This window comes from Genypterus blacodes, unplaced genomic scaffold (genome assembly GCF_046128005.1).
Source record: "Genypterus blacodes isolate CSIRO-AG114 ecotype Tasmania unplaced genomic scaffold, CSIRO-AGI_Gbla_v1 ptg000003l_1, whole genome shotgun sequence".
NCBI lineage: Eukaryota > Metazoa > Chordata > Actinopteri > Ophidiiformes > Ophidiidae > Genypterus > Genypterus blacodes.
In genome coordinates, this window is record NW_027466817.1 from 5,837,653 (window position 1) to 5,856,828 (window position 19,176).

Here is a 19,176-nt window from a genome sequence, read left to right on the forward strand (position 1 = left end):
ATGTGGTAATGTAGAAGAGTGAGGAAACTGCAGATGTTTCTCTGCTGGGAGCACACAGAGACATTGAACTTTGACACCTGAGAGAGAGATTTAATGAGCAAGTCCTGCGTGCCTACTGTAGCAGGCTATAAAAGCTACTTCCTCTGTTGCAAACTGGTAAACAAACAGACAAACACACCTCATGGTAATCTCCTAATACGCAGCAAAAGCAAATATCAGCAATACACGATTGAGACTAGAGAATATTCTGACCACCAGTTGCCTTGAGGAAACAGAAGTGGAGTGGATGATACATGCAAAACGTGACAAATTCAGCTTCAATTAACAGATTTATACACACAAAGCACATCCACTTTGATCTAATCCACACATCCACTTTACTAATGTAACAAACAAGATTATCAACCTCAACCAAACCCCATTACATCACCTCCCTTCCTGAACAGAGGGTTTGCTGTGGGAGAGAGGTCATCTGTTATTGGTTGGGCCTGTGTGTGTGTGTGTGTGTCTGTGTGCCTGCGTGTGTGCGTCTGTGTGCCTGCCTGTGTGCGTATGTTTAGTGTTTTTGTGCACTTGTGTTTATGTTTGTTGTATTTGTGAGCTCAGAAAGAGAGAGGAGGAGAGCGGCGGAGGGTCGAGGTTTGTTAACTAGGTAACCGGAAGGTGAAACGGTCAGAGCACGGTGGATGAGCCCCAGCAGTGTAACAGCAGGGGGTCAAAACTGGAAACCGCTGACGCTGCATACAAAACCACCCAAAGGAAACATAAATCCAAAATAAGGTCCTCTACTCAGCCTTGTTCACTTTCATGTGACTGATTGATCCCCTACGACGCTGGATTTGACCCACTGGAAGCTTAATTACATATTCATATAAACAACTCTCCGTTTCTCCCTCTTTTGGTCTTAAACCGTCTCTCTCTCTCTCACTCTCTTGTGCACACAGGGAGGGACCAGGTTTCCCTGCGACTCTGCATACGTGACGGTTATGTGGTGTGATATTAAGTGACGACATTTTAGGGTCAACCAAATGTAGTGACTCCATGTTCCCAGAGCAGCTCACCATTCAGATACTCGATCCTGGTATACGGACTACAAGTATAAATGTTGTCAAATTAAACGGGGTAAACTGATACAACCACACTTGTGTCTTGTTATACAAAATTTATAAGCTCTGTTTTTGCTATGTCGGCTTGGTAAAAATATGCACTAAAGGTCCTCATGGGTCCACTTGAACTGGTACCTTAGTCAGACCGGGTCCAAAAACTATTCAGTCTAATCAGGTCCCATGCTGTGTGTGTGTCAGTATGTCTTGATATATCATGTGGTGAGTCATAATCACTTTACATTTACATTAATGCTTTTTGATGGCTGTTGCTTGTTAAGTGCTGGTGTATCTTGTTGCCAAACTAAACTTGCTGCTTGACTAAATTTTGGATCCATTCTGTTTCAGTAATGATCCGGTTTATTTCAGGCTGGTTGCAACTGCCTATATACAATATTCTGGTGTGTGTGTGTGTGTGTGTGTGTGTGTGTGTGTGTGTGTGTGTGTGTGTATAATGTGATGCCAAGAGGTACAAAAAGCAGCGCACTTGGATGAGAAACTATGTGGCTTTTTTCGCCCATCACTATCACTATACTAAACACATCTCAGATGTCAGCTGGAGGGAAATTATGGAGAAAAAAAAAGATAAGCCCTTTAAACACTTCACTTCAGATACAAAGATGAACACACACATTCTTTGCCCTAAAGTTACAAAAGCAGAATAATTTATTGATTGTGAAGAACTAAGCTCCAGCTCTGAACCCCTGACGATTCTCTTCATCGACCCAATGTTTGTTTATGTGTGTGTTAAAGTGAGCCTCAGGGGAAAACGGAACCAAGAATACAGTAATGAGCTTAAATGGCTTTAAAAATGGCAGGAAAACCCTCCAGGGAGGAGTTTGCTCTAACCACTGACCAGGAGTCTGCTTATCAGCTTATACCTCTATGACCTTCAATGTTAGGAAGGACAGTTTCAAAAACTCATTCCAGATAAGTGCTGCAAGATGGAGCACTGTTAAGACGGAGTCAATAAAGTGACATAAGAAGGAGAAGTCCTCCCGTGCCTTGCTTGACACACACACCCAAAGAAGAAGACCCTCGAGGATACAAACAATATCGGTCGTTACACTATCTTTAACACAACTTAACACATCTATCAATAACGGTGAAGCCTTTCCTGGTTGAAGGGTGGTAGGAGGTGAAAGCAAAATCAGACCAGAAGTGGAGTAGGTGCTGAGTTCGAAGCTACAATCAAAGCAAATGCCACAAATTCTGTGTGTGTGTGTGTGTGTGTGTGTGTGTGTGTGTGTGTGTGTGTGTCCTACCTCCCAGCACACTGAGTGTTATGGCCTCAGTGTGTTCAGCCAGTAGATCGGCCTTGGCAATGGCGGCCAGCGAGAGGTAACTGGACATGTTCCTGCTCAGCTCCCTGTTCCCTCTCTGCAAGAATCGCACTGCTACCGGAACAGCCAGCGCCATGACGGAGGGACGACTGTAGTTCTGAGGGGAGGAAAGTAGGGAGAATATTGACAAAATAAGAGGAAGAACATAATGTCAGGCAGAAGTACGAGCTATGGATGTTAATTGATGCTTTTCCTCCATACCAGTCAAAAAGGTAATATTATACTGTTTTAAGATCTAGCAGGTCTACATGAACCAGGTTCTGCCCAACTAGTACGAGTTGCATGTTTGAACAGTCAAAAACAATTGAAAGTGTTTATATTTACCATATGGTGCTAAGAGGAGTGTAGGAGGAATATTATAAGGCAGAACACAACAATATGCATAAGTCTGTCCTCTGCACGTTTACATGGACACATGAACAAACAAGAGGGAGCTGATTTGAACTGCACTAGCACCCTCAACAGGACAGTGTGACACAAAGCATCTGCACCGCATGTGTTTGTGTGTGAGTGCGTGAAAGAGAGAGAGAAAGCCAACACAGACAAACACCATATTAACATACTCACCCACTACAGTGTTGGAATTATTGGCATTGATACCAGCATGTATGGCACATAAAGTAGTGTACTTCCTCTGCTACTGGTTGTGTTAGTGTTTTAGTGGATGTAGTTTGGCCTGTGGAACTGTCAATTCTCCATTCGCCCACACGGTGGCAGTACAATGCAGTTCTATTTTTCTATCTCTCTGTCTGTTGTTGCTTGCCCAAGTTGAAAGGGTTTACCTCATGGAGACAAGTGTGTGTGTGTGTGTGTGTGTGTGTGTGTGAGAAAGAGAGAGAAAGAGAGAGCAAGTGTGTGGGTGCTTTCCTCAAGAATCAGCCTCATTAGGAAGGTATTAAGCAAATTCTCCTTCCCACAGGAAAATGGGGGTGAGAAAGAGATGTCTCCTGACTTTAACCCCTCAAGCAGTCGACACTTGGCGGGGAAAGAAGGCAAGTCTACGATTTACACTGTCGCAAAATGGTAATTTATATAAAGTACAGTATATGTCCCTATAAAGTAGCCTAATGTATATTTTATTATAAACATCAGGTCACAGAACTGAACAGTGTAAAAATGTTCAAAGTGTGACATCTTTGTTGTGTTCATACTGTATGTGGCTATAGGCTCTCTGGCAAAGATAACGACTTGTGAATATTGGGCTCTGTCTGCGTGCACGTGTGTATGTACCTGCAGGATACAGCTGGTGATGTCAGAGGCTATCTTGGTGTGCGGCGTGTCCTCTGTGTTGTCACCTTGCGGCGTGAGGTTATGTTCCAGGCACGACTCCCACAGGCCCACCAGTGCCGTGCTGTGACGCTCGATGGAACCCGTCTCCCTTATGGCGGTGGTGATGCGCGTTATGCAAATTTCCACCACTGCCTGGTCGTTGTCGTTGGTCAAATAGTCCTGCCAAGCGAACGGTCCGACCATGAAACAAATCAAACAGAAAGTATACATTTAAGATGTGTAAGGTCAAGATTGGATTGTCTTTTGTGTTAAAACATAGAGGACATCATCTTGGTCTTTAGCATCTATGGTCTTGAGAATTTGCTGCTGTAGATCTAGATGTGATTACATATTACAGTATATGACTATTGTACACATAGTAGTGCATTTGTACAATATTTTTTGCATGCATTTTGTTTGTTTTTTTCATTGTATAATCTGGTGTATATGTCCCAGTAAATCAGCAATTAAGGAGCTTTGATTAAAAAGGAATCACAAGCACAAAAAATTGATTGGAGAGGGTGACAGGAGGCAGGAGGAGTGAGAGAATAGGGCTTGCCTCCTTGTCACACACGTTACTTAACAATGTTTTCTGTCATGATTCTTTCTCAGATTCCCAGTGAATCTCCTCTCTCCTTGAGTTAAGATTTAAGATGTAAGATTTAAGATTCTTAGACTTTATTAATCGTCATTTTGCATGCAATTCACAGCAAATCGCATGCAATTGAAATGAGTTAGTTTGCTCTATGAAGCCTGCACTATTGCTCTTTATATCCCTGGACTCTAACAGTCACCAAAAGAACTCTCTTGTGTACATGTAAACTCTTCTAACACACTCCCCAGTGTGTCCCTCTGGCTGCTTGTTTTGGTGTTCATCTGCCTCTTGATTAACTGCAGATAACCAGCACATGAAAACAAACTGTAGGAATAAACCAGTTATTCCTACTGTGGATTAATTAAACAACAACAACAAATAATACTAATACAGTCATGTTTACTGACCGGTGAGCAGGAGATGACCTTGATCTGGTCCAGCGCCTGAGAAAGGCAGCCTTCTATCTCTGCATCTTCCAGAGAGAACAGATCCCCAGCTCTGGACAGATCCCTCTGTCCCAGCACCTGGCTGAACAGCTGGTGCATCATGGGTCAGTTAGCTGGAGGATTTAAAACTCCTCTCAGACCAGTTTGGGGAGGACGTGGTGCAGTTTATGATCCTTCAATTACAAATGAACAAATCCCAAACATAATGATCCAGGAAAGCAAAATCTTCAGAAGTAGCTTTTTGTTTCTTGTTTTTCAGAACCTTCACAGGCCGTAGCATTGTAATCCCATGAATACAGTCTGAAATGGTTTCCAGTGACGACAGATGCTGACATTAGGTGCTCTTTTAGGCATTCTGTGGCAGGAATTCAAACATACTTCAAAGTGAAATCTTCATTGGAGGGTAAAACAGGTAGGTCAGACTCCAGCGGATCAGTTTGGCTCAATGTACGTCTGGGTCTTTCTGGCGCCTGTTACCATGGCGACAGGGCATATTCCAGAGAGGGCAGTCTTACCTTGGCAGAGTTCTGCAGAGGGACAGAGGCTAAGTTTAGCAGAACAAATGTGTACATATACAACTGACATGAAACAGACAACAGCTGAAACTGAGTCAATTTGTCAGATTAACCATAAAGAGTATTAAATAGGAATTCACCCATGATGCAGTATCTTAAAAATCCTGTCCTTCTCTTTTGTCCTCTCCTCGTGTTTCATCTCTTTCCTCTTTTCCAGTGATCTCATTGTTTCATCTTTTTGTCTTTACAAGTGCAAGCTAAGTTACTGCAAGTTAATATGTGATGTGACCAAGTGACTGTGGAGTAATATGTGACAGATCTACAACCACAAATGTACACTAACAAAATACACACATGCACACACACACACAAATGCAGGTGTGTATTTGCATTGGGTATGTATATCTTAATGTATATTTCATAGAAGGGTGGTTTGAAAAAAAAAAAAAAATACATAATACATTATCTATATTATTCTACCATTGAGAGTTTTTTGCTGGGATTACAGAATATCTTAATACCTTTTTCAACCCTCTAACTATGGATGAGATTAAAGTTGTGGTAATCTAAATGTACAGTGTTAAACATTTACCCTCCACTACCTCTGGTCCTGTCAACCTCGATTAAACATTAAATCAGTGACACTGTGAGGGGCAGCAGAATGAGTGGAATGAGTGTGAGTGTGAGAGACACACACACACACACACACACACACACACACACACACACACACACACACACAGAATGTATCCTCCCACACAGAAACCTACACACATACGCTGCTTTTTGTTTACGCTTTAATGAAAGCATTGAAATGAAAGTTAAAACAAAGCTGCCATGCACCCTGTACAGCTCAACTATGCCTCCTTTCATGTGTATCTGTGTCACCATTGTCTCCACTCTGCTCTCGCTTTTCACCGACAATCAGACATCATCTTATCCTCACACCTCCTCTAAAAGCCAAGCTTGAGGGAGCCCAAGCTAGACTGAAGGGAGAAGACACTTGGGGGAGCGTATCTCTCCTGCCAAGCCAGCGACAGCCATGGAAACCCGCCCATTGCCAGGATACTGCATCAGGAATTCTTACTGGTCAAGGCCAGGCCAATGGGACCAAAACAACAGTACAACTATTTGGAGAGAGAGTGAGTGTGTGTGCATCTGTGTATGTGAGTGTGTCTGGGAGTGCATGTGTGTGTGAGTGGGCTTGCGATATATGAAAAACAGAGAAAAGGAACAAGAGCTGTAGGAAGGCAAGATAGACATGGAGAAAGATGGAGAGGATCAGAGACACAACAGGGAAAAACACAAGAAAACAAAGTAAACAAGAAAGGGACAGAATTATTCACAAAAGAAAGGGAGGGAGACAGGGATGGACAAGAGGGAGAGGGAGAGACAGAGGGAGAGAGAGACAGAGGGAGACAGAGGGAGACAGAGGGAGAGAGACAGAGGGAGACAGAGGGAGAGAGATAATGTTTCGATGTCCTGAAGCCTGTATAACCTGCAGACCACTCACATACTGAGCTTACAGACACACACACACACACACACACACACACACACACACACACACACAGAGAAAACTGTATATACACACACGGACATTCTTCATGCTGCTCTGAGCCGCTGTGTCTATACTCCGCTGCTCTACTGGAATATCTATGCCACTGCCACCCTGAATGGTGTGTCAGTGTGTGTGCGTGCGTGTGCGCGAATGTGTGTGTATGTGTCTGTGTGTGTAAAGGGAGAGGGAAAAGAAACAGACCTGAGGAATTTCACTTCTTAAACAATCAGCTAGTTACTATTAATCACCCAGCTACGGCTCAGCGAGCTCAGGAATCCGGCCTTTACACACACACACACACACACACACACACACACACACACACACACACACACACACACACACACACACACTATATTTAGTGAGTCATAATTTGCTTCTAGATGCTATATTTTACTATGAGTACTGTGGCTGTGAATGCTTTGGCTGAACACAGGTTGACAAGTGTCTAAGCGTGCACCCCAGGTTGCAGTGTGTGTGAGTGGGGCACTGGGTGAGGGGTGAGAGGGGGTGCGTGCTGGGTGCTGGGTGCTGGGTGCTGGGTGCTCGGTGCTCGGGATAGGGGCTATCTGAGGACAATGTGACCATAGGGCCTCTCTCTCTCCCACTACTGTCTCCACTCAGGGAGAGAGGAAGAGGGACAGAGAGTGTGAGAGGGGGGGGGGGGGGGGGGGGCGGGAGAGACAGAGAGACAGAGAGAGAGAGAGAGAGAGAGAGAGAGAGAACACAGGCTCTTTTGTGTGACCTATAAGACAGACCACCCTCCCTCCCTCCCTCTCTCCACCTCCTCCCTCTTTCCCTACTCAGTCAGCCCTGGCGCTCAGTGTAACATGCACCTGCTCAGCCTACAAGAAATGTCTCAATCCCTCAATCCCTCCCTCCCTCCCTCCCTCTCTCTCTCTCTCTCTCTCTCTCTCTCTCTCTCTCTCTCTCTCTCTCTCTCTCACTTTCTCGCTCTCTTTCTCTCTCCCACAGGAACAGGGTGAAACTACAGAAAATGTCTCACATTCCACATTCTTCTTTACATTGCTGCACAACATCAATATCAACTGGGAAGTAACAAGTGGAATGAATGTTTCTCTTTCATGCACGTTCTCTCGGTCTGGGGAACTTAACACTTTTCCACTTTCTTTTATCTCGGCCGCTCTCTCTCTCTCTCTCTCTCTCTCTCTCTCTCTCAGTTCTTATTTGTGCACCTAATTATTATGCAGCTTTGAAGGGGGGGGGGGGGGGGGGGATAGGGGGGGGATAGGGGGGCGACAGTGGCAGCTTGGATGTGTGAAGAAACATTACAGCACTGATGCCAGAAACTCAGAAACACTCAGGAACACGAACTTTCCAGAGACGTGCAGTTATCAGGTCTGGGTTGAACAATGTTGACTCACAGCTGCTACCTCTCTGTGTCCATTGTTGAGATAATTTACAACACATAATTCTCACGCGCAAAGGATCTGATGATAAGGGAGACCAATAAATGCATGCACTGTTGCAGCAAGTCAAAAAATGTGTCTAGAAATGCCACAACAGGTTCTGTTTATGAGAAACAAAAGTGCGTGTGGGATCGTAAAAGTGTTTCTGCCTATTTTGCAAAACCGGACGTCAATTATTCATGGCACTTTTTGATGGCCGTCTCCTGGGAGGAACTAAGAAGACGTGACAGATGTACTTAGAATAGCCACAGTGAGACATGGACATGCATTAGCGCTTAGATTTCAGACATTAAGACATTAAGACAGACATTTAAGTGAGATTATTCACAGTTCCAAAAGGCTTTTATATTTGTAATGCTTCCATATTGGCTTTCCATATTTTGGTCCTTAAAATGTGTCCCATCTTTTCCTATAAAACGAGGTGATCAGCCTCTCTTATGTAACCGATTAAGTAAATTTCACGAGCACGTATGATAAAGTAAGAGGAGATTCCAAGAAGACATCCACGTCCAAGCTGCTGCAAAAGGACTCAGTAAAGACGCCTCCTGGGGTTCAACATAGAGCTGCAGTGTGATAGTGTGTAGAGTGTACATATTTGTGTGTGTAAGAAAAGAAGAGTTCTACATTATTCATGCACTCCAGTTATGCAATAGGGAATCTCTGTGTGACACAAGGGCAGTGAAAATAGCTTCTGTAAAACACATGAGAATTACACATTACACACACACACACACACACACACACACACACACACACACACACACACACACGCTCATTAGAAAACCCAGAAAGAGCAGATGTGTTAGTAAGAGCAACGGCAAAAATGGAACAAAAATACATGGTTCACACACCTACACACAAATGTCACACATATGATATTTGGGTCTTATTACTCACATTGATCCCCCTTTGGGTGCTAATAATTGGTTAGGTGCATTCCTTTCTTTCACACAGTCCTCTGCACTACCAACACACAGTTTGGCACAGCAACTAATCTCCCCATCCAAAATGCAGGAGAACTCACAAAACACTAAATGCACGTCTCACAGTCGATGTATTGATCCAAACACTTTCTCGAGACACACATTTAGTCATTCTGAGAGCGATGACACAACAAAAACACTAACCACAGGGAGCATTCTCAGATGTCTTTTTTCTTATTTTTTCACATAATTCATTACAAATAGCATCTTTTTACTGTAACAGTAATGCTGCCACTTATTAAACATGATTTATGCGTCAAAGTGCACAGGGTTCCTTGTCCATGTTTACCTAATCAAAAATGTCTCCTTTTGCAAAGATGTTAATGAGCGAGAGGTCAATGATAACTTATTTTATACTTTAGATTCAGTCTTTGTCTCTTGCGCTGTGTGCTGGCACTGCTGTGGCCTGAGTTGTAAAAGCTGAGTGGGTTTCTATGAGAGAGACAGGGAAAGAGCAGGTGGAATCGTATATTACTGCACACTGGGCCAAGCCATACACTTTTTCTAAATTGTTCATTTCTCATTACTCCCCCTTGGCTTCCACAGTCCAGGCTCACAGAGCAGCCTGAGAGGATATGACATATACTGCAGGTGTTAAAGAAAGAAGTCATTCAGTGTACAAGGTATTACGGACACACTCTCAACACTGAGCAGCTGTCAGATGTCCACAATGTATGTTTCCAGGTATAGAAACCTTTCTTTATTCTCCCACCTCCACATTAGCTAGATAGTTAAATGTAATGAACGCATGACTTTAATGTGTCCAGTGCTTTAAATTATACAATAATAATATTCAGATTTTAGCTTCACTACCTACATATAAGCACGTGAGTCCCTATAACATTGCACTTTTCGCAGACACCAAAGATCAAATGTACTGCTTGTTGACTGAATGAAGCCATGGAATTGTGTGTTCTTGTTTACAGAACAGCAAGCTGCTTAAACACCTACATTGCAAAGAAACACACACGCTCTGTATCCATCCATGGCACCACTATGTTAATCCAGACATATAGCTTTACGAATAGGAACAAAGGAACACACCGCTACATTTCCACATATAGATTTTCTCTTTGCACTTCTCATCCACCTGCGCGCTTTCAGTATAAACTCTGAGCTCTACATCTCCCTGAGGCGCACTGACTTTTGGTTGCACTGCTCCGACTTTACCGATATGTAGGAATGTGGGGGGCATCCGTGCAAATCCTCCCGACAATGCTTTTTAAAGAATTCCATGCAAAAATGAAACCAAACCTGCTTACCTACGGCGTGCAGAAGGAGTGCACACACACAGCGGAGGGTGATCGTCCAATTCCTGCGAACACCGACCGCTCACCGGTCCAAAGCGATGCATTTCAGCTCACATCACCCCTGCACAGCTCCAGATTCCCCCACAGGACGAGCTCTGAATCCATCCCGGTATTTAAAAGCGCGCCATCCTGTGGTCAGTAAGAGCAACACACCTCAACAGGTGGATAAAGGAACCAAGAGGTCACGTGTGTTTGGGTGACACTACCAACATAGAAAGCTGTTTAACGAAAAAGAACCTAACCAATTTAAGTGGAAATAGTAATACCACAGTGGAAAACTAAGAATTAATCATGCATCGAAGTATTCAGAATTCAGTATTGAATAATGGTTCTTGTCAGAGTTTTAAATTAATATCAAACACCACCATGGCAGTTTGTCGCCTAAAAATAAATAAATAAACGAACACATTATTATCATAACATTACATTGACCTGGCCTATAGCTGATAATTGTAACCGCCCTATCATCATAAATCGTAGTCACTATCTCCACTGAACAGCAGATTTACCTTCAAAACGGGGTCAAAGCGTACTTGTTAGAAATCAAAAATCTTAGAATACTTCAACGTTTTTCGGGAATTGTGATATAAAATATACCAAAACACTATGTTGTAATGTGTTGTGTGTATCTTATGTTATCTTATACTATCTTATCTTATATTAACTATTATTAATAATAATTAATAATTAATAATTAAGTTATATTATCATTTTAACACCTTATTCATCAGCACTCATTTAGTTAACTTATTTAATTTAGTTTAATTTAGTGTGTTTTTAATTTAATTTAAGTATTCACCAAGCTGCTGTTTGTACATGTTGTTTTATGTTGTTTTATATGTTGTCTTCTGTTGTCTTTTTCTATATGTTACACGTTGCACCCAGAACCACAGCAAATTCCTCTTAAGTGCAAACTTAATTGGCAAATAAAGTGATTCTGATTCTGATTCTGATTAGTTTAGTTTAGTTTAGCTTAATTTATTTTAGCGTAGCTTATGTTAGCTTAGCAATAAGAAGATTGTTTTGAAAATACTCACCGGATGTTGCGGTCGATGTAGATAACTTAACACATGGGAGGATGTCGGCTACCGAGAAACAGTATTTGCTGAGGGAACGAGACCAAAACATGATATTTAGAGCTCGCTACGTGTCCGTAAACAAGTTTAACAAGAAACGGACCAGAATGTGTCCGCTTACATCGTCTTTGCTTTGCTACAGTTGATCAGGTAAGGTTGTGAACACCTATTCGTCACATCTGTGCCGTTATGCCTGGACAATGAAAATGATTAGTTTATTCTGGAATATTTTGGCAAACCATCGGCACATGTCCTGTTAATATGTGACATTTTGAGAAATATTAATGTATCATGTACTGAACGTGTAAATGCAGCAATAGTTGATGACGTTATTTCGCCTGGATACTTGAATTGAATCATTTTGCTTGCCTGCTTTTTACTCAAACGTTTCTTGCAAAGAAAGACAAATCCTCCACATTCCTTCCCACGTTCCTTTGCCAGACAGCCACGTCTTATTCCTGTAAGCATCCCGAAACCCCCTCAGGCCGACCCGAAGAGATTTCGGCTTCGAAGCAGGCTATTCCGGTTCAGCGGTGAGGGACCCAGCGGCGGAAGGAACAGCCCAGTCCCTCTCTCTTGCCCATGGCCACCGCGCGTTTCCCGGGGAAAAATGCAGACGTGGCCCCCTGGAACGGGAGCGCCACACCGGGGCTACACCGACCTCTGTGCGTGAACGGGACGCCGTGGATCCTCTACCTGCTGGAGGAGTGTGTGGACAATGTGTGGGAGTACAGCAGCGTGGTGGTCGCGCTCGTATCCATGTTCTGCTTTCTGCTGTCCACGTTACCGTAAGTACTAAATGATGGGGATGTGCACTGTCATCCGCCAACGTGACTGTGTTGCTTGGTTGTGTGAACAGGATTGCTTTAAATAATGAATAATAAAAAAGAATGCGACGACAGGATTTTATTTCTAAATGGTATCTTAATAGTGTATAATGGGGTTATTTTCTATCTGTTTTGTCAGCGTTATGAGCAGTAACACATCCATTTCAATAAACAATGTGTCACTTCCTTGTCTACCAATAGGTGCAAGTTGGCCAGACACATTACAAAAACTACTATTTGTCATCATTTGTCATCATATTTGTTATTATCCTATGAAGTTGCTCATTACGTGTGTTATTAGATCATGGGAACGTTTTGATTGTTGATTTGTGCTTTGTTATTGTTTTTCAATCTTTCTCAGTCAAGTGTATGAAGCCTATCGAAACGGTAAAGTGGAGGAGGCAATGTCTTTTGGCTTCTTGTTCTTCCTCTTCAGTGGAGACCTAACCAACTTTGCGGGTTCCTACCTCACCAGTCAGTTGCCTCTTCAGGTGCGTTATCTATTTATTTAATCGTTGTAATTGAATAGGGACATTGCCGTCTTTCTAATGTTTGTATTGTATATGACATCAGTGTATTGCCTTCACCTGAGTAGAATAGAACATTAATGTGCATGTTAACATCCTTACAATCATTTAAACCTTTTAGTCATCCCCAATATTCCATGTATAGCCTTGGTAACCAGAAATAGCACAATACAGAAGGAAATCATAAAAGAGTTCTCAGACAACTGTGTTTTTGTTTGTACTCTGTCTTTCAGATAGTCACAGGAGTGTTCTACATCTTCACAGACATGATCCTCATCTCCCAATTTGTCTATTACAAGATCAAGAACAGCTCCAGCAGCAGTAAGCCGCGACATCATCTCTGCTCTTAAGTAAAAGTTGAGAGGGCAAATGATAGCGTGTTCATTATTTGATCTGTATGGATAGAGAAAGGTTACACGTCACTAGTTCTGTACACAGACCAACACAACACATAAAAGAAGAGTTGTTAAACACTTGTGTATCTCATTGGCGTATGAGCTGTTACTACCAAAGCCAAAGTGTTCAGCTGCCTAATCGCATATAATCACACTGGGATTCATCCATGGTTACCCACAGCTGCTGCACAAAGAATATTGAGTGCTGGCTTTGTACATTGCCCCCTTGGCTACACTTAATAGTGCTGATAAACTAATTAAATCCAGCTAGTGTTTGGCGTAAGGTACTGGAAATGAGTGTATATATATGTTTGTATTAATCTTGTCTGTTCTTTTCTGCGTATGTGTCCTCCAGAGAACCCTTTGTTGAAGTGGCTGTGCTTCTTGTGGTGTAGCGTTGCCACATTGTCGCTCCTGGCCTTGTCCAAATTCATCACAGAAAAGAGCTCAACCTCAGATGCACAGGTTGGTAGAGTTGTGTGTGTGTATGTGCACATGCATATGTGAATTGGTTGGATTTTAATATTGGAATGTTAAGAAATCAGAACTCAATCAATCCTTTTATCAGATATATACTTAATGTAATGTAATTTTGCTCTCTCTCGCTTTCTCACACAGATAACTACTAAGTCAGTGGAGATTACAGGCTATGTATGCGGATACTTGGCCTCTATCTTCTACCTCTCCTCCCGTTTCCCCCAGATGTATAAAAATGTAAGTTTGTGACAGTTTGCTGGTTGGTCAATGACTGTTTGTCTACAGTGTGTGTTTTACTCCACTGCTTAAAAAATGTCAGGTGATGCAACCAAATATTTTTTTGAATACATATATTTTCCTAGTATCTATTTTAAATTAAATCCTTGGCATGTATCCCTTAGATTGTCCACAGTACCTAACACATTATTATTTCGTGGTCGTGTTTTGTATTCCATTTTTTATTTCAAATACAAAAAACAGTCTCTGTTATAGTAGAGTGGTAAAATAATTGAAAACAGGATACATCACATCATTATGTAGCAACTAGAATAGGCTGCAGATTATAGATAGATTGGTTAGATAGATAGATTGATAGATTGGCTTGATCAACTTTAATGGACTGTGACTTGTTTGAGAAACGACATCTCCTTGTTTCACAATTGTTCCTCTCGCTCTCTTTCTTCTCTGATAGCTATAAACCATGGGAACTAATATGATGATTAGCACTGAACTATTTACATTTTTAAGTCTGAAAGGTCTGACTATTTGAATGTAAAATTAACTCAAACTTAAAAGGTTTTATTTTAAAAGAGAATTATCACTTGGACACTAAAATACGCTCATGTGACTCATGAGATACAGAGCTCCTTTTTTGCATAACACAGTTTGCTTGTGAGCACAAACATACTCAGTGGAGATCTGTGGCTTTTGTTGTCCATAATACCAGATGAGTCATATTGATATGATCCATTGTTTGTGTGTTTGTGTATGTGTGTCTGTGATTGAAAAAGGACATTGGGATTTGTATTTGTGTCAAAATGAGAACCAGGCATTGAATACAATAGTGCTTGTGTACAGAAAGGACATCCTGGCTGGACTACAGCTATTATTTACCAGAGGGGATCATCACAGCAGGGTTCCAGTACTAGAGATATATCTGGGCACACACACTGGAACAAACCTCATTCATTCCAATGTTCATGCCATGTGAATCTTCACGTAGGACACAGGGAAAACTCTTCACTGTATCATCTTCAGTGACACATTTTACTTTGGCAGTTGTACAAACAACAATGTGGCAGTAGATTACACATAATAGCCTTCATTATTTGTTGCTGACACATGGCGGTTGCCTAGTGTTGCTTGGGTCCAGCCCAGGCAGTATTCTTCAGGGCATTCACATTTTGTTGCCAAGCAACATTTCAGCACTTCACACTTCTAACATCAAACTGAACTCACAGAGAGAGTTATGTTTAGTCAAGGTTGAAAATATGTCTTTGATTTTATGTTATGACTGTGTTGAAATTCCTGTCAGTTTTAAAGGCAAAGAAGTGATGGATGCAGCCAGGTTGTGTCTGCTATTTACAGCACTAATACATTAAACACACACCATTCAACATGCTGATAAATTATTGACAGGGACATTTAGATAAATGTGTCATGAAGTGACTGACTGACTTTCTGTTTGTATTCATTGTTTTTATTTCAATTCCCATGGCCAGAAACGTGCTTTACCTGCTGATTATGCCGAATCAGAATGAGTAGGATGGATTTAGTATTATGTTTCTGTAGAAATACTTTCTATTTATTTATTTCTATTAATATTTATACGTGTTTTCAATTTAAAGAAACCTATTAAATGCAGTTTGAGTTTCAACTTGCAGTACAAAATGCTGCAGCAAATAAAATACAATCATCTCTCATCTAACCGTATCCATTTCAGTTCCAGAGACAGTCTACAGAGGGCACCTCCTTCATGTTATTTGCTCTGGCCATGATGGGCAATGGGACATATGGATTGAGCGTCATTCTGGTCCTGCCTGCACTGAGAGACTCCAAGCAAACCTTCATCATCAAGCACCTGGCCTGGCTCATTGGCAGCCTGGGAGTCCTCGTACTAGACTTCTTTGTATCCTTTCCCTTCACAACTCCAGGCACGACACGTTGTGTCATGTTTTATAGCTCTCAGGTAAAGCCTGTCATGTCTTCTGATTGTACCTGCATGTCAAAATCTCCTGCAGTAATGAGTGTTAATATGAATGTGTGGAATAACTGCCCATCTGTCTGTATGCTACATTCTTTGATCTTTGATCTTTATCGTTTTGTCCTCCAAGTAGCATTGATTAGCAATTACCAACATCAACATTTAACAAATTGCATAGAACTTGCAAGCTGCATGCAAAGCAGATATATGAGACAGAGGGCTGTAGTGTTTATAATTCCCTTTTACAATTTGGTGTTCTCAGGCTTTCCACTAAAACATCGATGACCTACAGGGTGCTTGTTGTTGTGACTGTGTCTGTCTGTGAGCCTTAACTTTGTCAGGTGACTGCCCAATTCATCATGTATAGGAGGAAGAATTCTACTAAAAACAGCACATTAATCAACCTACCTGAAGTGGAACCGCTCCTCTGTGAGGAAGAGGAGCTGTAACAGTGATAGGACATGGACGGTGGACATACTGGACATCAGTTTGGTCAGTCTACAGTGTGTGTTCTGACTATGTATGGCCTCTGGTGGTCATTCCATTCCTTCCACAAGACCTTAAGAAAGCAGCGATAGTGCGTAAGTATTGTAAAGACGACCACAATACTCACATGGCATCAAAAGCTGCTGAGTGTATTGGCACAAAACATGTTTTTTAAAGCAACCAGATAGCATCATTGCATTTAAATAACGGAAGATGTGAACTCAAATGATTGCCAATTGTCGTTGCTTTTTATGTCGTAAGATGATGATGTTTCACCAGCAGACCTTCTGTTACTCAATGCAACTTAATGCATCTAAAGGGCCCAGAGTAACTGAAGTTTTGAGTAACGAGTAGAATGTATCTGTGTAGGAATATTTTGGAGTATTTTTCTTCCCATCGGTGGGTCACGATCTTTGCATACTGTCAGCTTTATTTAATTCTTCCACTGGGATGTCTTAATGTCTTCATTTTGGATGAATTTTCTAGTTTGTTTAATTTGCCATGAGCGAGCACACACCCCCGCCCGAGGAGGCTTTGCACCAGATGTCATTGCACACAAAACAAGCTTTATGGGAAGAGCCAAGTGTGTGTTTCGATTACACACTGTTGACAGGGTAAATACTGCTATAATGACGTGCACATTGTCCTAAACGTGTTATCAGTGATGAGTATAGCTTGTAATAGCTGCGACATTATTTGAGGGCCATTATAAAATACAAATAATATTAGCGCAGTAATGGAGAAACTAATGGTAGTATTACTTATAAGACATTTGTTTGGTCGTCATTGTTTAGAGACGGTGCGTCATAGCAATAGAATGATACTCTTTTTACTTTTTTTAATGAAGTTTAATGGATGTAGTTGATTTGATTATATTTCAGGTGTGTAATGTCCTCTTTCTATTGAACATTCCTCTCTGTTGTTGTGGAGATACACTTTGCTCGTGCCTTTTAATAACTAATTACAATCAATATATTAATGCACAACTATTTCCAAACTTTTGGTAGTGCTTTCTGGTCGGTTTTCTTGCAATGGCTTCCAAAGTTATAACCGCTACTTGATATTGAAAGGCATTCATGAGAGCAGATGTGAGGTGTTGATGTATGTGTATGTACAATATAGGTGGATCTGAGACTATGAGGACTAATGTTAGGGACTGAAACCTTATTCATGGCAAGGGTGTTTGTATTAGCTTGAAGCTTTATTAAGTACGTGTCTACACTGTTGTCAGGTTTAAAGCAGAACAGATGCTCTTTTCAGGTCAAAATCATTTTTATAACCCTTTTTACTTGTTTATTATAGTGCTTTACAGAGCAATGAAAGCCATAAAACACACAAAAACAGAACAATAGCTGTTAGATGCGCAGTTAAAGTTATCGTATGCAGTATGTCTTAAGCTATTATTATACAATAGATCATCAGTCAAACTTGTAGCAGCTAATATCTTACAATATTGTAGTTTTATGGTAGTATCATAGTTTACCTGGTCATCTGCATAACTGCACTACTGCACTTCCAGGCAGCGGCAGGTTTCTCTACCTCATGTAAGTATGTACAGGACCACCTATTTAATATGTAAAATTGGATACAATATAATATAAATGAATCTTTACACTTGTACATGGAGTTTTCAGGAACAATGATGCACAATGATGTGAAAAACATAAATGATTGTATGATTATGTGTGTTTAGGTAATATAAGGTCAGTATAGGGCTTTTGTTTTGACTTTCTTCTCTCTATAGTTGCACAGTTTATAATGAGAAATGCAGATATTTTTATATTGATGTGATTTTTAGATAGGCTTATATTTTCTGATTGATATTTTGATATTTAATCTGGATTTTTTTCAATCTAGCTTCAGATCAGTCTGGAATGTTTGAATTATGCAGTAAGCCTATATATTTATTGTGTCTATACTGCAGTGTTAACTTGGTATTTATAAGTCTAGATTGGACTGGAAATGTGATACAATTGCTCGATAAACTATACCCCTTTCTTTATTTTGAGAATAACACATTTTTATATGCATTTCAGTTCACATTATAATTGTTCCTGCATTCAGTGATCTGTGCCCGGGTGCGTTAACTGACACAACATTTCTGATGTTTATAAAGCCTGATCAATAAATTAATGTATGTTACTTCAATAAAGTGCAATACACTGTAAATACACAATTGAGCTGTTTTTCTGTTTTGGAAAGGAATGAAGGACACAATGTTTTTTCTTAAACTCGAGCAAATCAAATACACTATAAGGGGACACAAAAGTTTGATCAAAATGGCAACCATTTCTTTCCTACTTTACAGATCTACACGCTACGCCAGACTAATGACTGGAAACTTGAACATCAATTAGTTTCTTTATCGCAGGCAGGCCAGGATGGGGGTGTGTGTCTCCCGGCTTTCCATTGTTTTCTCTCTCACCACAGCCCACAATGCGTTCCAAAGCTGTTGCTCTGTTTGTCATTTTTTGAACAAAACAAAGCAAAACAATGACCAAAATATCCCACAAATGCTTTCTTCAATATAGATATTCAATGATCATTCCAGTTAGAGACATCACCAAGAGATAAGATAAGATAATATATTATAAACCTCCAATAGTCCACACGACGTGAAAAATACAAAA

The 19,176-nt window shown here is 41.1% G+C and overlaps 2 protein-coding genes across 5 annotated transcripts in view; one reads left to right on the plus strand and one right to left on the minus strand.

Moving 5' to 3' along the window:
• Nucleotides 1-10,591, minus strand: part of veph1 (ventricular zone expressed PH domain-containing 1) — a 57,385-nt gene extending 46,794 nt beyond the window's left edge. Inside the window, exons 1-4 of the mRNA XM_076145510.1 lie at nucleotides 10,508-10,591; nucleotides 4,718-5,283; nucleotides 3,677-3,895; nucleotides 2,369-2,543 (exon numbers count right to left, since the gene is read on the minus strand). Coding sequence (XP_076001625.1) covers nucleotides 2,369-2,543; nucleotides 3,677-3,895; nucleotides 4,718-4,858 — 535 coding nt within the window. The 5' untranslated portion in view covers nucleotides 4,859-5,283; nucleotides 10,508-10,591. The remainder of the gene's footprint in view (nucleotides 1-2,368; nucleotides 2,544-3,676; nucleotides 3,896-4,717; nucleotides 5,284-10,507) is intronic.
• A 1,044-nt stretch (nucleotides 10,592-11,635) lies between these two features.
• On the plus strand, nucleotides 11,636-18,692 carry LOC142991811 (lysosomal amino acid transporter 1 homolog). 4 transcript variants are annotated; one of them, XM_076141967.1, is made up of 8 exons: nucleotides 11,636-11,781; nucleotides 12,035-12,419; nucleotides 12,820-12,949; nucleotides 13,219-13,306; nucleotides 13,736-13,845; nucleotides 13,999-14,094; nucleotides 15,800-15,985; nucleotides 16,402-18,692. In XM_076141967.1, the coding sequence occupies exons 2-8, from the start codon at nucleotides 12,214-12,216 to the stop codon at nucleotides 16,507-16,509; spliced, it is 924 nt and encodes a 307-aa protein (XP_075998082.1). In that variant the 5' UTR covers nucleotides 11,636-11,781; nucleotides 12,035-12,213; the 3' UTR covers nucleotides 16,510-18,692. The 4 variants fall into 4 exon arrangements, with proteins under 4 accessions (XP_075998082.1, XP_075998064.1, XP_075998090.1 ...); XM_076141949.1 differs by having other exon boundaries at nucleotides 12,073-12,419; XM_076141975.1 differs by having other exon boundaries at nucleotides 12,077-12,419.
• The last annotated feature ends 484 nt before the right edge of the window (nucleotides 18,693-19,176 follow it).

What these genes read in the sequence shown, in the direction of transcription:
- LOC142991811 (XM_076141967.1), top strand. Translation starts at nt 12,214, where the DNA reads ATGGCCACCGCGCGTTTCCCGGGGAAAAATGCAGACGTGGCCCCCTGG. An exon ending in TTTCTGCTGTCCACGTTACC is followed by an intron (nt 12,420 to 12,819) that starts GTAAGTACTAAA and finishes AATCTTTCTCAG; the next exon opens with TCAAGTGTATGAAGCCTATC. An exon ending in CAAGAACAGCTCCAGCAGCA is followed by an intron (nt 13,307 to 13,735) that starts GTAAGCCGCGAC and finishes TGTGTCCTCCAG; the next exon opens with AGAACCCTTTGTTGAAGTGG.